Source organism: Alnus glutinosa, chromosome 11 (genome assembly GCF_958979055.1).
Source record: "Alnus glutinosa chromosome 11, dhAlnGlut1.1, whole genome shotgun sequence".
NCBI lineage: Eukaryota > Viridiplantae > Streptophyta > Magnoliopsida > Fagales > Betulaceae > Alnus > Alnus glutinosa.
Genome location: NC_084896.1, coordinates 25994396 through 26013215, shown reverse-complemented (window position 1 = coordinate 26013215; position 18820 = coordinate 25994396). Strand labels below are relative to the sequence as shown.

At 34.3% G+C, this 18820-nt stretch overlaps 2 protein-coding genes across 2 annotated transcripts; both read left to right on the top strand.

Moving 5' to 3' along the window:
• Positions 1-5612: 5612 nt before the first annotated feature.
• Positions 5613-7408, top strand: LOC133880856 (protein ANTAGONIST OF LIKE HETEROCHROMATIN PROTEIN 1-like). The gene has a single exon (XM_062319816.1). The coding sequence runs from the start codon at positions 5757-5759 to the stop codon at positions 7065-7067; it is 1311 nt and encodes a 436-aa protein (XP_062175800.1). The 5' UTR covers positions 5613-5756; the 3' UTR covers positions 7068-7408.
• Positions 7409-15809: 8401 nt separating this feature from the next.
• LOC133881703 (caffeoyl-CoA O-methyltransferase) lies at positions 15810-17817 on the top strand. The gene is made up of 5 exons (XM_062320706.1): positions 15810-15992; positions 16138-16217; positions 16333-16477; positions 16576-16707; positions 17266-17817. The coding sequence occupies exons 1-5, from the start codon at positions 15906-15908 to the stop codon at positions 17557-17559; spliced, it is 738 nt and encodes a 245-aa protein (XP_062176690.1). The 5' UTR covers positions 15810-15905; the 3' UTR covers positions 17560-17817.
• Positions 17818-18820: the final 1003 nt, after the last annotated feature.

Here is an 18820-nt window from a genome sequence, read left to right as displayed (position 1 = left end):
AAGAAATAGTGGTTTTCTACGCTGCTCTCAAAGTAAGAAATAACAATCAAAGCCACCGTAGGGTGGTGGTCTGTTATGAGATGGAGGAGCACGAGTCATCGCCTGAGTTGTTAGAGTCTTCTACGTTGCTTTATTGTTGAGACCTTATCATATTATTTTCTTATGTTTAGTTTGAATGGTTTGTTTGAGTTGTATTATGTTTTAGTATTCTTTCTTGGTCGAGTAGTTTCAGTGTTTGAGACTTAGTTTGTTTATTTATCTCTTCGCTTGGTTGAATATAATCACATTGAGTATATCTTTGTGAGTTGATAAGTCTATGTTCTATTGTGTTAGTAGGAGTCTATTGTTATTGGTGCATAGATGATTATCATCACGTGTTGGAGTCAAAGTAGGAATTAACCGACTTGTGCTTTAATCCTACACTATCATGTAGTTTATTTAAGGGATAATTACACTTAACCCCCCTGATTTATTCACGGTGTGGCGATTTACCCTCCAATGTACCAAAATTGGTACATGACCCTTCGAACTTGCCAACGTGTGGCAAAATAAACCTTCCGTCCAATCGACCGTTCGTTTGGACGGAAAGTCGGTCACGTGCAAGTCACGTGACTTGGGGAGAGTCTTTGTTTTAAACGATCATGTGACTTGCACGTGACCGATTTTCCGTCCAAACGAACGGTCGATTGGACGGAAGGTTGATTTTGCCACAAGTTGGCAAGTTCAGGAGGGTCATGTACCAATTTTGGTACATTGGGGGGTAAATCGCCACACCGTGGATAAATCAGGGGGATTAAGTGTAATTATCCCTTTAATTAAAGAGAAGCAACATGAATAAAAAGTATGAAAAGAATTAATCCAAATTTTGTGTTTGAAAATGTCTAGGTTCCCTCAAAATCTAAGGTTTAGGTTCCCTCAAAACCTAACAATCTATCAAAATAGGTAGGAAGAAGAATCTAAATCTAGCTTCTTTTCCTGTTGAAAGGCGAGTTACAAGATCTGTTATGTATTCATGTAACAATTTGGCATCAAAGCCAAGTTTGTCTCCAATGGCCGATCCACGTATGGACAGATTGAAAGCTTAGCGTTCCAGCATCCAACCCGTGTTAGAGAAGCTCATGAAACAAAATTTAGATCAAGCCAAAACAATGGCCGAAAATTCCAAAATGATGGCTGAAAATTTCAAAAATGTAGAAGAAATCAACAATTTCTTATCCCAAATCGGGAAAAACCATGGAGACAATTCTGCATCCAAAAATCGTGATAAATCAGTCCACCCTACAAAAAATAGTGGAATCGAGGAGAAATCCGAAGAGCAAATGGAAGATATAAAGTTAAAATTAGCTAAATCACAAGTCTTAACCTCATCGCCGCAAATCGTGTCAACTCCACCCATAGAGAACCCCAAATTCCAACTCCACATCCATTACGACCCAATTTTATTTGAATATCCCATTGGTGATCTCACAAAGCTACAACAGACCGGATCCATTAGGGAGTACCAACTACAGTTTGAACAACTCCTAAACCTTGTTGGAAGGATGTCTATTCCTAGCCATCGTCGTTCACCAACAAAGATGCAAGATCATCGAGCCAAATAATTGTGTTTTAACTGCGACGACAAGTTCGTTCTAGGCCATCGAGCCCAGTTTCAGTTAAGACTAAAATTGAAGAGGCTGGTTGAAGAGAAAGAAAAGTCACCTAAAGTACGTTTGCAAAGGAAACGTTTAAAATTGGCCCCACAGATGCTACATGGGAAAAGTGCTATGTTATGCAGCAGCAGTTTCCAAAACTCGTCCTTGAGGACAAAGACCGTTTTAAGGGGGGTGGAATGTTATGAGATGGAGGAGCACGAGTCATCACCCGAGTTGTTAAAGTCTTCTACGTTGCTTTATTGTCGAGTCCTTATCATATTGTTTTCTTATGTTTAATTTGAATGGTTTAGGTGTTTGAGTTGTATTATGTTTTAGTATTCTTTCTTGGTCGAGTAGTCTCGGTGTTTGAGACTTAGTTTGCTTATTTATCTCTTAGCTTGGTTGAATATCATCACATTGAGTATATCTCTATGAGTTGATAAGTCTATGTTCTATTATGTTAGTAGGATTCTATTGTTATTGGTGTGTAGATGATTATCATCATGTGTTGGAGTCAAAGTAGGAATTAATCGACTTGTGGTTTAATCCTACACTAACCCGTAGTTTATTTAAAGAGAAGCAACATGAATAAAAAGCATGAAAAGAATTAATCCAAATATTGTGTTTGAAAAGGTCTAAGTTCCCTCAGAGTCTAAGGTCTAGGTTCCCTCAGAACCTAACAATCTATCAAAATAAGTAGGAAGAAGAATCTAAATCCAGCTTCCTTTCCTGTTGAAATGCGAGTTACAAGATCCGTTACGTATTCATGTAACATGGTCTTCGGCATATTCCGATGGTGGCTTTAGGTGGATTTCGGCGATTGGGTTGTCGTCTTTTCCCTTTGATTTTTTTTTTTTTTTTTTTTCAGTTTTCCAGGTCTTTGTAAAGAAGAAAATTCAAAAAGTGATATAGTGTTTTCATGTATAATGTTTAGTGTGATTAAATTATGTATTAATATCTCATTGGGGGCTGTAAAAGTTGAGCTTTACAGCCCATTCTTATCAAATGGACTCTCCCTAGCTACATATATATATATATATAGTTGCATCCATCATATATATATATATTTCCTTTTTGATTTATTTGAAATAGTGGTAGTTATTCTCCTCGTAATTAACAGTAATACTTAATTTGAATCATTAGGAGAACCTTGGCAATTCAATTTGGGCAGGGAACTCGTGTTGGTGTTTAAGTTGAAATGTACTAAAACCATGTTGAGCTATGATAGGCAGGGGACACTCATCCGTCCCCTGTCCTACTTTTAATAATATAATAATATATTATATTACTTTTTCATTTATTTTCTTTGATTTTATCACTTTTTGCTTATATAATATATTATTATATTATTAAAAGTAGGACAGGGGACGGATGAGTGTCCCCTGCCTACCATTTCCCAACCATGTTTATTGGTTTGATGACGTCAAACATAAAGAAACAATAGTTTAAATTAAGTTTAAGACTTGAATTAATGAAATAAAAAAATAAATCTTTCTCCTGTCCTGCTTGGTCACTGTTTTTTTTTTATTTTGAGGAGCATAATTAATAATGAAAAGTCGATTTGATTAACAATAACTCTGCAAAGACAAGGCAAAAGGTCATCGAGAAATAAATATAATCCAAAAATAGAGAATATCAACTTTTAAACACTTGATTTATTATATCTTAAAAAATTATTCCTAATGATAAAATGCGCCGTCTCGAGAAGTGTGTCGCTTTAAGGCAATTATTTGTTTATTTCACGTAACTTTTCAAGATTTTTATTTATTTATTTATTATTATTATTATTTTATTATTAATTGTAACTTTTCAAGATTTTTATGGCGAAGATGTGCCAAAGGCGATTTTGGACACCATATTTTCACCCTAATAATTAAAGATTTCACCTTGAAAGTTACATCTCAACCCTTTTCCATTTGGTACATCCTTTTTGAATATTCCTTCTCATTTTTCCATCATTCATATCAATGTACATAAAATATATACCTTAAATTGACGTATATTTTTAGAAAGTATTTTAAAAATGCACGCAACAATACACTTGATATGTAAATCCTATTAAAAATACATATAAAAATCATATGATTTATGTCAATTTAATAAATTGAGTTTTACAAATTTTGTCCAACACAATTTTAAGGAAAACATAAATAGAAAAATTGTCCAAATTTATTCATTAAAAAAACAATTCTACTACTCTTTTGGTAGTAAAACATAGGGGGTGGTAATTCGTGTTTATGTGTCGGGTTCGGATTCGGATTCGAGTCAGGTCGAGATATGAGTATAAGACTATATACATCAATCATAGCTTGACCCATTTAGTTCATAAATTCTCAGACCTAACTCAACTGTCATCACTTGGATTAGCACTTAAGCCATTGGTTTAGCCCAAACCCACTTTATTGGACTGGGCTTAACGAGCAAACTGATTGGGGGTGGATTTGGCCCATTGCACAATTATGGTTTTTGTTTATTTGACAAATTGAATGTGTTTATTGGCAACAATAATTTGCAAAGTTGTTTGTAAACCATCCAAATAATACAAAAGAAATGCATGATTATTTTCTTACAACAAATTTAATTTTTATTAATATCTATTCAATTCTAATTTATCTAGTCTAAACTTTTAGAACATACATTATTCTTGTAGGAATTAAATTTTAATATTTTCATATAGTCATTTTTCAAAGATTAAGGGTGCGTTTGTGATTACGATTTCATAAATAATAAGTGCGATTTTAAACCAAATTGCAGAACATAAATCGCTAGGAAACTGTATTTTTAAAAATTGCGATTTGAAAATGTAGAAAATCTGATTTTTTAAATCTCAGATAAAATGGTAATTTTTTTAAAACGCATAATTTTAAAGGTTAATTTGCGATTTTAAAAGCTAAACTGCAATTTCGCCAAACGTTTAACTGTGTTTTTAAAAATCACATTTTCAAATCCTACTTTTTAAAATTTCAAAATCAAACGGACCTTAATCAACATACATGCAACTCTCTCTATCTCTCATCGATGTACATATTGATACTATTCAATTTATTTGCTAGCATATAATAATGAAAAACTTACTTAAAACAAAACATGCTTATGAACACAATATATGCATATAAACTAAGTTTCTATCCCATTCGATTTAAGGGTGTTGTCGTGTTGAATATCCTCTTCTATTCAACTTAAGGATGTCGAGTGTATTATCTTGCTTAATTTAATTAAGTTGATAAGCATACGACCCCACTCGTTTTAGCGCTCATGGAGCATACTACCTTTCTCTATCTAGAGTTGTTGAGCATATGACCTTCCTCAATGTTTGTCCTTCAGAGATAATAAAGAACAAAAATAAGGGATGTGTTATTCCTACATCACATTACTTTACATCAATCTTACATTAAGACATATTGGGTGTGGAACTTATGTATATGGAACTCACATGCATGAGTCTTACACCCTATGTGTCTTGGTGTAAAATTAATATAGGATAATGTGATGTAGAAAAATCATTTTTCAAAAAATAAATATAACACCTCGGTTGCTGCAACAATTCAAACAAATGAGCAAAGTTTTGATTTTTTTGAAGTGATGGGCAAAGTTGACCACAGCTTCCAAATAAAGAATTCACTCACGGGCATCAACCGAACCTTCCTTTCCAAAATGAGTAATGCTATATATCATCCATTTGTTCTCATTTTATCCTCCCAAAATTGATGTACCTCTTGAAATCACCATTAAATTTATGATAGATCATTATTGGATTTTAATTCAATTGTGATTTTAAGTGCCACATCAATTTTAGGGAGACAAAAGGAGGATAAAGAAATGATATGTAGCATTACTTTTTCAAAACAGAAATGTTTTTTCATCAAATTTTTATATGGTTTTTTTTTTTTAAAAAAAGATTTATTTATTTTATTTTTTATTTAAAAGAACAAATTTTTATATGTAATTGCAATGAAAGAAGAACAAGTCAGGAACGGTACGATCTGCCTCAAATGTGCCTATGTTCACACGGTACAAAGATTCACCCTCCACTCCTCACATACCAACGCACCTCGATTCCCGAGAAAATCCAATCCAACACCCATTCTGCGATTCCCAACAAACGGAAAACAAAAGGAAAACATGGAATCCCGGAAATTGGCTGCTTTACTCTCCTCCGTTATCTCCCAACTCCTCCTACTCCTCCTCCTCCTCTTCCCTTCCTCCACTCCACTCTCCCTATCTTCAAATTCCAATTCCAATTCCAATTCCAATGCAAAAATTTTCCCTCTCCTCCACCACTTCCTCTCCTCGCAAGGAATCGCTGCCTCCCTCTCACTCCTCTCGATTTCCCGGAAACGCAAGCGAACCCATTTGCCAGATTCTGGACCGACCCATGACGACGAAGACCCCCAACTCGGACGTCGACTCGGCCTGACTCGGATTCCCGACTCGTTCAAGAACTGCTTCAGGATGACCTCCTCGACCTTCGAATGGCTCTCCGGCTTGCTCGAACCGTTGCTGGAGTGCCGTGACCCGGCTGGTTCACCCTTGAACCTCTCCGCCGAGCGCCGGCTCGGTATCGGCCTGTTTCGGTTAGCCACCGGCGCGGACTACCCCAAAATCTCCAAGCAGCTCGGCGTCTCGGAGTCCGTAGCGAAATTCTGCACCAAGCAATTGTGCCGTGTCTTGTGCACCGATTTCCGATTCTGGGTCACATTCCCTACCCCAAACGAGCTCGAATCCGTGTCCACAGCGTTCCAAAGCCTTACCGGATTACCAAATTGCTGTGGTGTGCTTGATTGTGCAAGGTTCAAGATTGTCGCCAAAAATCATATGTCCAAGTTACCAAACGATGTAGTTCAAGAAGACGGCGTTGCTGCTCAAATAGTTGCCGATTCGACATCGAAAATTTTGAGCATTGTCGTCGGGTTTCGAGGCAATAAGGGTGACTACAAGGTTCTAAAGTCGTCAACTTTGTATAAGGATATTGAAGAAGAAAGGTTATTGAATTCACTTCCGGTGAATGTAAATGGGGTGGCTTTGAATCAGTATGTGGTTGGACATGGAGAGTACCCTTTGCTTCCTTGGTTGATGGTACCTTTTGTGGACGCTGTGCCGGGCTCCTGTGAAGAGTATTTCAATAGGGCGCATAGCTTGATGCGCTTTCCGGCGCTTAGAACCATTGCTAGTTTGAAGAGTTGGGGCGTTTTGAGCAGGCCGATAGAGGAGGAGTTCAAGATTGCTGTTGCTTATATTGGTGCTTGTTCGATGCTTCACAATGCTCTGCTAATGAGGGAGGACTATACAGCGTTGTCGGATGAGTTGGGGGATTGTGATCAGAGCACTCACTACGATGGCGGGGATGGTGGATTGGAGGAGATTTTGGTTGAGAGCAAGTCTTACGTTATAAGAAGTGCATTAGCTACGAGAGCAAAAGAGTTTCGTGATTAAGATTGCTTTCTATGAATCTTAGTGCTTTGGTGCAGTTTGAAAACCAATTATGGGAGTCTGCTTCTTGTGGATTTTTGAAGGAGGTAGCTGACCCAGTTCTGGTCAACAGTTTTGAGATAGGTAATAAATATTTTTTTTTGGTAGAATGAACATAGAATTTTGCCCTCATGTTGTTCCAATTTCTTTTATTTGCAAGGAAATGTATTTACTTCAGCATCTTTCATAATTATCAAAGTTCAATGCAGGGGAACTTTTTGTTTCTCTCAATACTGTAAAAATAATATCTGTTGGACATGGTTAGGTACTTTTCAATTAATTGGAAGCTTGTCTATCTTATTTGAGTTCTGGTATAGGCTTTTCAATATCTCAGTTTAAGAAAGGAAGACCTTAAAATGTTTTCCCTTTGTGCTTTCTGATCTGCATAATGATAATATACAATTGGTTCCTAGGAAACCAGTAGATTGGTACATGTGTTTAACTGCACTGTTTGTTCTTTTTTACTTTTGATTGATTAGTTCTCCACTGAGTACATTTCCTGTTCTTCTTGTGCCTATGTTCCCTTGTGGGGTTTGAGTTTCAAACACTCTAAAATATAAGATGATTGAAAACAATAATTGTCCAGCCAAAAGAAAAAAAGAAAAACCTTAAAAACATATGTTGACATACAGAAGAGCTTTATGAGATTTTTTTTTTTTAATGATCTATTACACTCTTTGTCATAATTGCAGTAAAATTGAATAGTGATCATAGGTGAATATATTTTATTGTTGCAAATAGCTTTTGCTTTGGTCAAGTCAGTTGTCATTCAAGTTTATGCACATTGTCCACATTAACTGTATCTTTGGACCCAACTACAAGAAAAAAGATGACTACGATTGTCTTTTTTAAAGCGAATTCATTAGAATTGCCCTGGTTGCAGTCTAGGAACAAAGATAGCAGGCTCCATTTTTTGGACCACTCTACACATTCTAATGAATTACCAGGGGTAGTTTGGTTTGAAATGATTTTCTAGTCTGCAATTTTAAGAATAGCAAAGTTACTTAATAAGTAACTATGAGCTGCATCTGAGTAGTCTATGATTCTAGCTTTTGGGTTAACCTATATGTATGTTATTTTTGCCCAAAATACATTTGACTTTCTTCTTATGCGATCAACAAGATGAATTAGTTTTCACTCCTCCAACAGTTTAGCATTTTTGGTTATTGTCATTTGGCAATAATTTTAAAGTGGTGATATGAAATCGCACCTATTCATGTGTTCTGATTTTTGTGCACCAGTTGCAAGTTTCATTTTTGTAATCCAATTTGTCAAATTTTCCTTATATTGGAAAAATAGCCTACGTAAAGTGAGTGGTCTATAAAGACATTCATGGGTACTAAGTCCCTCATTTCTTATTTACTATGTGAAATTAGGCTTTATAAGTGATTTTAAGGAAGTTCCAAATTGACTAGTCATTTTGGACTGATAACATAGATATAACTAGCGTTTTTCCTGAGTCGTTACAATTCGGATCCCCTGTTATTTCCTGCTCGAAGAGCCCTCAGGCAAGGGGATGGTCAGAGGGGCTTCCTTGTCTTTGCAAGGGAGTAGGGAAGCCCCTGCCCACGTAGGGAGTCCCATGGGTGGGCCTCCTACTCGGGCAGGAGAGTCCTCTCATATACCCTGCTCAAAACATACAATGTGGAGCAATTGGATACTACAGCTAACTCCAACGTTGCTAGTGGCACTTCCTGATAGGAGGAATGGGTTAAAGGATGAGGTCAGTGGTTCAAAATGTGTAACTTAGGTCAGTGGATCTAAGAACTAAATGCAATTGCATAAATGCTGTCCACAGACACTATTTCCCTTACTTTTCATAATCTTGTTATACATTGGCTGTGGATGAATCAAGAAATGACCCAGCTGGCAATGTGGACATCCTCCATCTCGAGTGGGGGTGGGGGTCCAAAACTAAAAAAAAATGATTTTTGGGAGGTAAAAAATTAATTTTAAAGGGTATATCTCATGAAAACAAATATCCCCCCTCTCCAAAGCTATACCTAGGTCCGCACTGGTTTCATCTCTTGACAAGTTTCTCTGTGGAATCATGGAGGATTCTCAAACCTTTATTTTTCATTGAAACCGAATTTTCTTAAGGGGTCTGTATTGCTTAGCATATGTGCTTAACAGCTTTAAGTCATTAAGGCTCTTAATTGCAGAATTTTGAAAGAGGCTGGAAACGGCTCTCTGTTGCTATAGAAGGTAAAGTAGGTGTGTTTTCTTAAGGGTCACAGCTCACAAGGAAGTTGGAACATTGTTTCCCTTTGTCTTAATCAAATGCTTCAATTAAACTACTAGTTTAATTCTGTCAACTTCTGGTAGATATTAATCTCCATTTGAACCTAATTAAACATCCTTTGCAACTTGCAGTTTTTTTAAAGAGAGGTTTAACTGCTTTAATTTAAGCTACTCCTCGAAACCCACCTAAAAAAGTAGAATCTCCTTCAAAAAAAAATTGACAAAAATCAGAGAATCTCTGATATTCTGCATAGATACCTTTAAAGATGCTAATGAGGCTACACCGCCTACACGTTTATAGCCTGTTTTTAAATAAAATAAGAACGTTGAAATGGATGAGTGACTACAACAGAATTAGAAAGTACTGCTCTCCTGACTGGACTCGGATCCTCTCCAGTCGAGAGAGGAGCCGGTCTTTTATGTTGAGGGGTATTTTAATAATTTTACATGTGAGAGGAGCTGGTCTTTTATGTTGAGGAGTATTTTGGTAATTTTATACATGTAAAATTACCAAAATACTCCTCAACATAAAGGACTGGCTCCTCTCCTGTTGAAGTACAACTGGAAAGGATCCTAATTCCCCCTGATATGGCATATCTAGACCGTTGGTAGAAGACAAACGGCTAAATTATTTTAATTATTAAATTAATATTTTAATATTCTCTATGTTAAATAATTAATTATCTTAAAAGTTTAATTGATAAAAAATTATTGATTTAATAATTTAATTAATATTCTAACAGAGCAAACGGGACACAACACAGATACATTTAGTAGGAAAAGTGATACTAGCCTGTCATATGACTGAAAATATGGCCATGGATGGACTGAAATAACTCAGGTATGATGTGTTGCAATCCCTAAATAGATTTGTTCATTTTCTATCTTCTTCTTAAAAAAAAAAGAAAAAAAAGAAAATACTGAATTCATTTATAACATGAAAAAGCTAGAGTTGCAAAGAACTCTAAACAATCAGAGATAAAGACTCTGATAAAACAGTAGAGTTAATACAATTAGGTATACACCCCAACCATATACGATCATTGATCCCATTAATTATCTTCTTAGTAAGAGGGACTGGGACAGTTTCTAGCAGGTCTATGAACATTGGGTGGTCCATAAAATTGTTAGTGAAATTCTCCCATTTGTGAATGCAAAGTGAAAGAAAAAGATAGGCTAAGAAAATTGCAGAAAAAAAAGGTTGTATTTTTTATGTATAAAATTGTACATTAGCTTGGCCTATTATTATTATTATTATTATTTGAATAAAGCTTGGCCTATTATTAATTGAATGAAGCTATTGAAAGAATGGAAATACAATAAATACAGAATAAAGATATAATGCTAATTGTTGTTAATTGATTTACTATTAGGAGTTAACTATGGGGAATAGTAAATAAAAAATATAATCATAATAGACCAGAATTTCCTTCCAAACTAGGTTGGAAGAACTTCCTCCAAATCAATTTATAAGAATGTCATATGTCTCGTAAGAAGCACGTGCTTTTTAAATAGTAACGACATAGTTGAACGGAATTTTATTTAAAATACACGTATCTCTTCCAACTGTATTATTGTTACTTAAAAACCATGTGTTTAAGTGTTTGTCACATGCAAAGTTGGCACATGACATTTTTAAAGTGACACTCAGCCGTAACCTGTGGCTGTGAAGCGTGCAGTGAAATATAACTTTAAAATGAAAATGAAAAAAAACCCAAAACGACGTTGTTTTACGTATGATAACAGGCATGCCGATAACGGATGAATTTTCACTCCTAGGCTCATTGTCCTACTTGACTAGATATGTATAAAGCATTTTCGTGAGATGGAAGAGTGGATGTGCCCTAATAAAGTACTTGCCTCAAATTAGCAAATAAACTATAAAGAAAATTGACTTCCGGCAACACCAATGAAAGTGAAGTGAGGCAATCTCTCCGCAAAGAAGGCAAGTTTGTGGGTTTTGGTGTCGCCCTCAAGACCCTCCAAACTCTATATGCAGGGTTAGGTTGGTGGTGGGTAGCCCTAGCTATGGCTTTAACTTGAAGCAAATGGCCCCATCTTCACCTAACGGTGAACTAATTTGCTTTATATATTTTCTAATTATGATTCTTTCTTTTTGCGATCTTTAATTTGAAGCTCAAATTTATTTTTCATCGTTGAAGAGTATGTCCAACACTAACTAAATTTAAAATATATATATATATATAATTTAATGAATTTTGTAGAAAATTTCAATTGAAAACATCCTTCATTCTTAGATTTTTTTTATTATTATTATTATTTTTTTTATTTTTTATTTTTTAAATATGAATCTACTGCATAAATTATATGTATGTATAATATGTTGGCTTTAACTCATACTTCACCTTGTCTTAAGAGTTACCATGACATTGACAAATTTAATATGGTTCACGTTTTTGTGGGCATCCTTAAAAGAGTCCACCTGCCTTCTTTTTCTTAGCCACATGTTGGTCTTACAAAATTAAAATACAAGTGGTATGTTTTAAAAGAAAATCAAAAGCTGACAAAAAGTTTAATGATCAAAGTCACAAGGCAAGGATCATGTGATAAACAAAACACAACAGACAGCAACTATTAATCCACGAGTAAGGCCATAAATAATATTTTTATTCAATTATTAATTTATTTTGTTAGCGTAGTAGTATCAATCAATTTTGGACTAGTCTCTGTTTAAAAAAGAATAAAAGATTTATTGACACTGTTACATTAACAGAGTGGTGAAAGACATGCGCGCGTTCTGACCGCAAGGCACACAAATCACAATTATGTAGAAAAATTAAACAGAAAATCGACAATATTAACTTTAATCAAACAACAAGAAAGTAATCACCACACAATCACGTAGTAGATCATTTAGTTGCCAAAGCCCAAAGGTGTCTATTGAGTAGTAGATCATTTAGATTCAACGTCAACTATGTTCCAACCTCGGATCGTTGGTGAAGAACATTATGAACAACACAACCAATTTGTTCACAAAATGAGAACTCTTTGAATAACACATCAATGTTAAAATCATTCTGAGGCAGCCAAATCCAAAAAACCAATTGCTAAGAAATGTTCAAGTATATGCAAAATAAACTTACAACTCTTTGTAAAATACTTAGATAGCTTTTACATAGACAAACACTCACGCTTGCCTCCTGCCGCAACAACTCTAACTATTCACTAGGCAATCTTCATTGTAGGCTTCCTTACCAAACGACCAATAAATTTTTACGGTTTATAGAATGGAAGGTTGTGGTTTAATGAACATTCGAGGATATATAAGCACACGGAAGCATAAACCAAAATAATCTCTTGGCACACAATGGAACAAAGCTAAGCTCTATGTATGGACTACTCTCATGAGCTTAGCCTCTAATTGTCCCAAGACATCCTTAAATAGAGATTATGATGAAAACCCTAACTTTTGCATGTGAAAAACCTTCCAATGCATACAAATTCTCAAGCGGCATCAAGACGCATAAATGGTCCAGTTAGGATGCCTAGTTGATTACCTAACTAACAAGGCTCTTGGGTGGGTCCTTGGAACATATCGCGTCACGATGAATTGTTGACACCTTAGTTGACAAAATCTTTATCAAAGATGGCCTAAGTAATTTTCAAAAACCCATATCATTAAATTTCGAAATCATGGCTTAAATTTTTTATTTTAGTAAATATTTTAGTATATATAAATAATTTTATACATCACCCCACGTTCCTGCATCCCTGATCTCCTAATCCTATGAAGCGTGATCCTCAACCCAAAAACCAATACCCCTTAAAGTACGTTGCTAGGCCATTTTTCACATATTAATTAATGTTGCATAAGAGAGTGTGGCCCTAGAAACTCATCCCATTCAAGTGATGGTTAATGCATAGTTTAACTTGACTTTCAAAATTATTCAATTTAAGATGGGGTACCAACAAAATGGGTTATCAACAAAATTTCAAATGAAGCAAGGATTATGTGGTTAGAATTACCAAAAAAAAAAAAAAAAACACTTTTTAAAACATACAAAATATAAGAACAATTTTCACATTTATATCACATAAGAATACTTTTTTCAAATTAAAATAATAATAATAATAAAAACTATCTACAAATAGGATCATATTGGTTTTTCAAACATTATCATATTTGCTGCCTTTCTCTTAAGAATCACATCGAACCCTATGATGAAATTAAAACAACTTTTTTGAACACAAAATAGAGAATAATGGGCTTGTTTAATAAGTTACGGAACATAACAGCATAATGTTGTTACTGTTTATGTAATTTTTTTTATCACTTTTTTATATTTTCTACCACCAATCAATATCAAAACATTTCCACTTTTTTCACTTTTTATATCACATCAATAATTTTTTTATTACTATTCAAATAAAAAAAATTCACTACAATAAAAAACTTTTTCACTTTTTTATACAAATTTTTTTTTATTTTTTATCACATCATTACTTTTTATTAATTTTAAAAATAACAACACTTATGTTATGTATATATCTTTGCTAAACAATCCCGATATTTATGAGGAGGTGGCCACCAACTCCAAGTCTCGTCCACCAACCACATACCAACTTCAATTGCCACGTATAACATTCCACCCGAAAAAGCAAGCCAGTGGGACCCATTCAGTCATGGAATCCATCATTGACATGCCCAATTTCCATCATGTCTACGTATGTTTACGTATGTAACACAAAAGTAGGGATAAATAAATAAAAGGGAAAAAATCACCTACCCCTCAAAATATCAATATTTTTTGACTCTTTCAACTGAGATAATGTTTTCCAAAATATCAAAAAATTGCCAATATCTTTAGATTAACAAAAAAACCCCTTTTTTTTTAATAAAACAAAAATACCCCAATAAATTCGGAAAAGAAAAAAGAAAAAAGAAAAAAGAAATTATTTTTTAAATTTCCAGCCCTGTTTTTCAAATTTTTTATTTTTATTTTTAGTTTTACTATTTTTTATAGAATTTTTATTTTATTTTATTAAGAATATTTTCGTTCTTACGAGAACAATTAACAATTTTTTACAATATAAGAAGGATATTATTCCAATTAGAAGTTTAAGAAAGATACTATTAATTAGATGCCACTGTACGTGGAGTTTCCCCTCCATTAAATTATCCCAAGAAGGCAAGAACCCCAGGCTCAATCCTGTCGTTTTCTTTTAACTCATGTTGTTTTGTTTATCATGCAGTAACTTATAATCTCATGTATTGTCGGATTAAATTAAATTAAATTAAATTTATTGTTTTATGTCTGTTTTATTAATAGGTTATCATAATAAAGTTAATGAGTTTGAAGTTTCATTATAAAAAGAATGTTACAATATTAGTTAAATATTTTTTTTTCTCAATTTACATTTTTAAAATAAGTGATAATTTATGAATAAAAAAAGAAAAAGAAAAAATGTCATTTAAATTTCTATCTACTGTACGTGTTCTATCTAATGCTAATAATTTTTTACATTACCTTTGAATTCGATACAAATCTAATATAAAATTAACTGATTATGATTGAGGGGTTTGACCCGTTTAATTTAATGGCTTGGATTAAGATTGATCTGCATAGTCTCATATCCATATTTCAACACGACTCGAATCCGACACGCAATATTTAGGGTTGATAATTTTTTAGATGACTCTCGAACCCCACACGAAATTAACGGGTTATAATTAAAGGGTCTGACATATTTAACTAAATTGATCGGGTTAAGGTTGACCTATATAACCTTATACCCATACCTCGATATAACTTGAACTTGATATACGTACGAACACGAATTGACTTCCCTAATTCTATCTTACTGAAGTGATATTTCTGGCTTAAACTATTTATGAGTTCAAAAATTTGGATAGAAATCTCTAACCATTTTGTACGATATCTCATATTGTTAGCAATTTAACCAATAAATGTGAGAGATCGAGTATCTTTTGAAACTTATGTCGGGATAAATGATTTAACAACCCAAAATTTGTTTTACTAAAGTGATATTTCTAAAGTGATATATCTGGCTTAAACTATTTATGAGTTCAAAAATTTGGATAGAAATCTCTAACCATTTTGTATGATATCTCAGATTGTTAGCAATTTAACCAATAAATGTGAGAGATCGAGCATATTTTGAAACTTATGTCGGGATAAATGATTTAACAAACCAAAATTTGTTTTAACAAGTAAATCAGATATTGGCATTTTCACCATCACCATCACTATCCAAATGGTTAGCAATCTTAGCAAAATAACAGAGAAAATTGAGGAGAATCAACCACCAAGACTACGAATCCACAACAAACGAGCAAAGAATTGCAGGACCTGAGTGGGGCCTCAAGCAAGCCTAACTCATGCTTTGTCAGGCCTTCACCAACTACCGACCGGATTAGCATGAGCGGTCCAACCAAAACTACCGGTTCGAACCGGACCCCTACCCGCCATATATACCTCTGCACTTTCCTCTCTTCCCATATCAGGGTTGACTGTTAACGAGGAGGAGAAATACGTACACAGAGACCAGAAAACCTACAAGAAGAAGATTCTTACACTAATGGCTACCAACGGAGAAGAAAACCAAGCCGGGAGGCACCAGGAGGTTGGTCACAAGAGCCTTTTGCAGAGTGATGCTCTTTACCAGGTATATATTTAACACCCCAAAAGATTGAGAAAGGAGAACCATTGATAATGGCCTTTTGAAGCTCATATATATATGTTTGGTGAGCTTCATTTCAAATCTTTCAGTTTAATTTAGTTTTTTCTCTTTTTTGGATTTGGTTTTGTAGTATATTTTGGAGACCAGTGTCTACCCAAAAGAGCCTGAACCCATGAAGGAGCTCAGAGAGGTGACAGCCAAGCATCCATGGTGAGGTCCATCATCCATCATCCATCATCCATGATCATGATTCTTTTTCTTCTCATGCACTTCTCAATGACATTTTTCTTACCGTGATTTTGGGTTTGGATTATAATTAAAACAGGAACATCATGACCACCTCAGCTGATGAAGGCCAATTCTTGAACATGCTCCTCAAGCTCATCAATGCCAAGAACACAATGGAGATCGGTGTCTACACAGGCTACTCCCTCCTCGCCACAGCCCTTGCTCTTCCTGATGATGGAAAGGTGCGTGGGTGCTAACACAAACCTCTCAAAAATGAATTAACAAAAACAACCCAAAAAATTAAGAAGTAAAAATATTTTCCATTTCTGATTTTTCGCAGATCTTGGCCATGGACATCAACAGAGAAAACTACGAGCTTGGCCTGCCTATCATCCAAAAAGCAGGCGTTGCCCACAAGATCGACTTCAGAGAAGGCCCTGCTCTCCCAGTTCTTGACCAAATGATTGGAGATGTAAATTTCTAGAACCCATTAATTCTTTTTTCTTTATCCCTTCATTGTTTTAATTAATATAAAGTGTAATTCTAATTTCTACCCTAATTTTAGCATCTAAAATGTCCCTTCTACCTTGATAATTATTATTATTTTTTTTAAAAATATAACTATGTCCCTACTTTAAAAAAAATAAAATTTAAAAAAAGGTTAAGAGAAATCAGAAGAAAAAAATAATGACGACCCATGACCACATAAGTAATTGAAAGGATTGAAAAATTAGAGCTAGATATTGCAAATTTTTAAAATTTAAAATAACATTAAAAATACTTGATAATTTAGAAGATAAGTGAAGTTTTTTTAAAATAAAAATGGACTAAGCATAAATCTTTAAAAAAAAAAATGCTTGAATCTAATAAAACCGTTAAATCAACACTAGTTGTTTCATTTTTTGCAGATATTAAAATTAACACGTGTCTTAATTTTAACGGAGCTGGACCTAAACCGAATCCATTTTTGTAGAATTTTCTATGATAGAAATCTTTAAGCCTAAGTTATTTTGTGTGGTGAACAAAACAGGAGAAGAACCATGGGTCATTTGATTTCATTTTCGTGGATGCCGACAAGGACAACTACATAAACTATCACAAGAGGTTGATTGACCTTGTTAAGGTAGGGGGAGTGATCGGCTACGACAACACCCTCTGGAACGGCTCTGTCGTGGCTCCTCCTGATGCGCCGCTTCGTAAGTACGTTAGGTACTACAGGGACTTCGTGTTGGAGCTCAACAAGGCACTCGCTGCGGACCCCAGGATCGAGATCTGCATGCTTCCTGTTGGTGATGGGATCACTATCTGCCGTCGGATCAAATGACCGCCCAAACCCAACACGTACACATGGTTTGCACCGTCCGATTATTTTCCTCTTTCTTTTCCTTTGGCCTTTTTTCACTTGTACCTGTGTCTGAATATGGACGGTCCATGATTGACGAAGACCATATTTTAGGGGTGCTGATTTAATTTGCTTCCACAATATGAAATATTTGTATTTCAGTAATTTTATATGGTCTATATATGTTTATGTACGAAATACAATTCAATAAGATACGGCATGTGTCACATGTTTATGTTTTTTTGGTCATTTTTAAATTAATAGTCGTATTCTAGCGACCGATAAAATATAAGACCAACTCCCGGGATCATAGATACGAAAGAAAATATAATATAAAGAAAATTAAAGCGGAATAATAAAATAGAGATAAGAGATTTTACGTGGTTCCGTTTATGACCTATGTTCACCGGATAAAGTCCAAATGGATTATATTATGTTCTTATTTTTCTTGATATATTCACAATACATTGATTTGATAATTTTGATTATAATCAAATTTGATTTATAAGAGATAACAATAATTATAATAAATTTCTGAAATTAAATCCCCTAATTATTCTAACATCTTCTCTCAAACTCAACATGAAACCTGACTCTTTTATTGAACAATTTTTTTTAATCAAAATCTCGTTATTTTGGATCATATAATATATCCTATGGTCAAAGATAAAAACAATTAACCTTGGGTTAAGCTGGAGGTTAAAAGAGGAAAAATATGAAGAACTCATAATAAACAAATGAAGATGCCCTATGCTCTTACCACAACTTATTGTTATGTTATTAATTAAATCGTTTAATAAACAACAATAATAAAATAATGTTAATACGCTACTGACATTATGATAATGGTTATTATTTTTACACATGGAAGAAGCTTATTGGTGGGAAGGTGGGGCCTCCACTCACCCACCCACCAACCCACGGACCACAAAGATGCCAAATACGTTAACTATTGAAAATGATGTCCCACATTTCATGTCAATGCAGGTATGGATTTGGTGACCACATTATTTTGAAAACAACGATTGAGTCCACATTCGGTAAGTCTGTTAGGGACATAAATTTTATACAAATCAGTCTATAATAAAATTGTTATAATTTACTTATAAGATTGACATGTCTTTCTTGGTAGGTGAGAAATACCCGTTATTTAAATAATATGTGCTTTTTATATGCTTTTTTAATAGTATTAATAAAAAAAAATGTGATTCTCACATGTTTAAAGGACACGTGCCATTTTCAT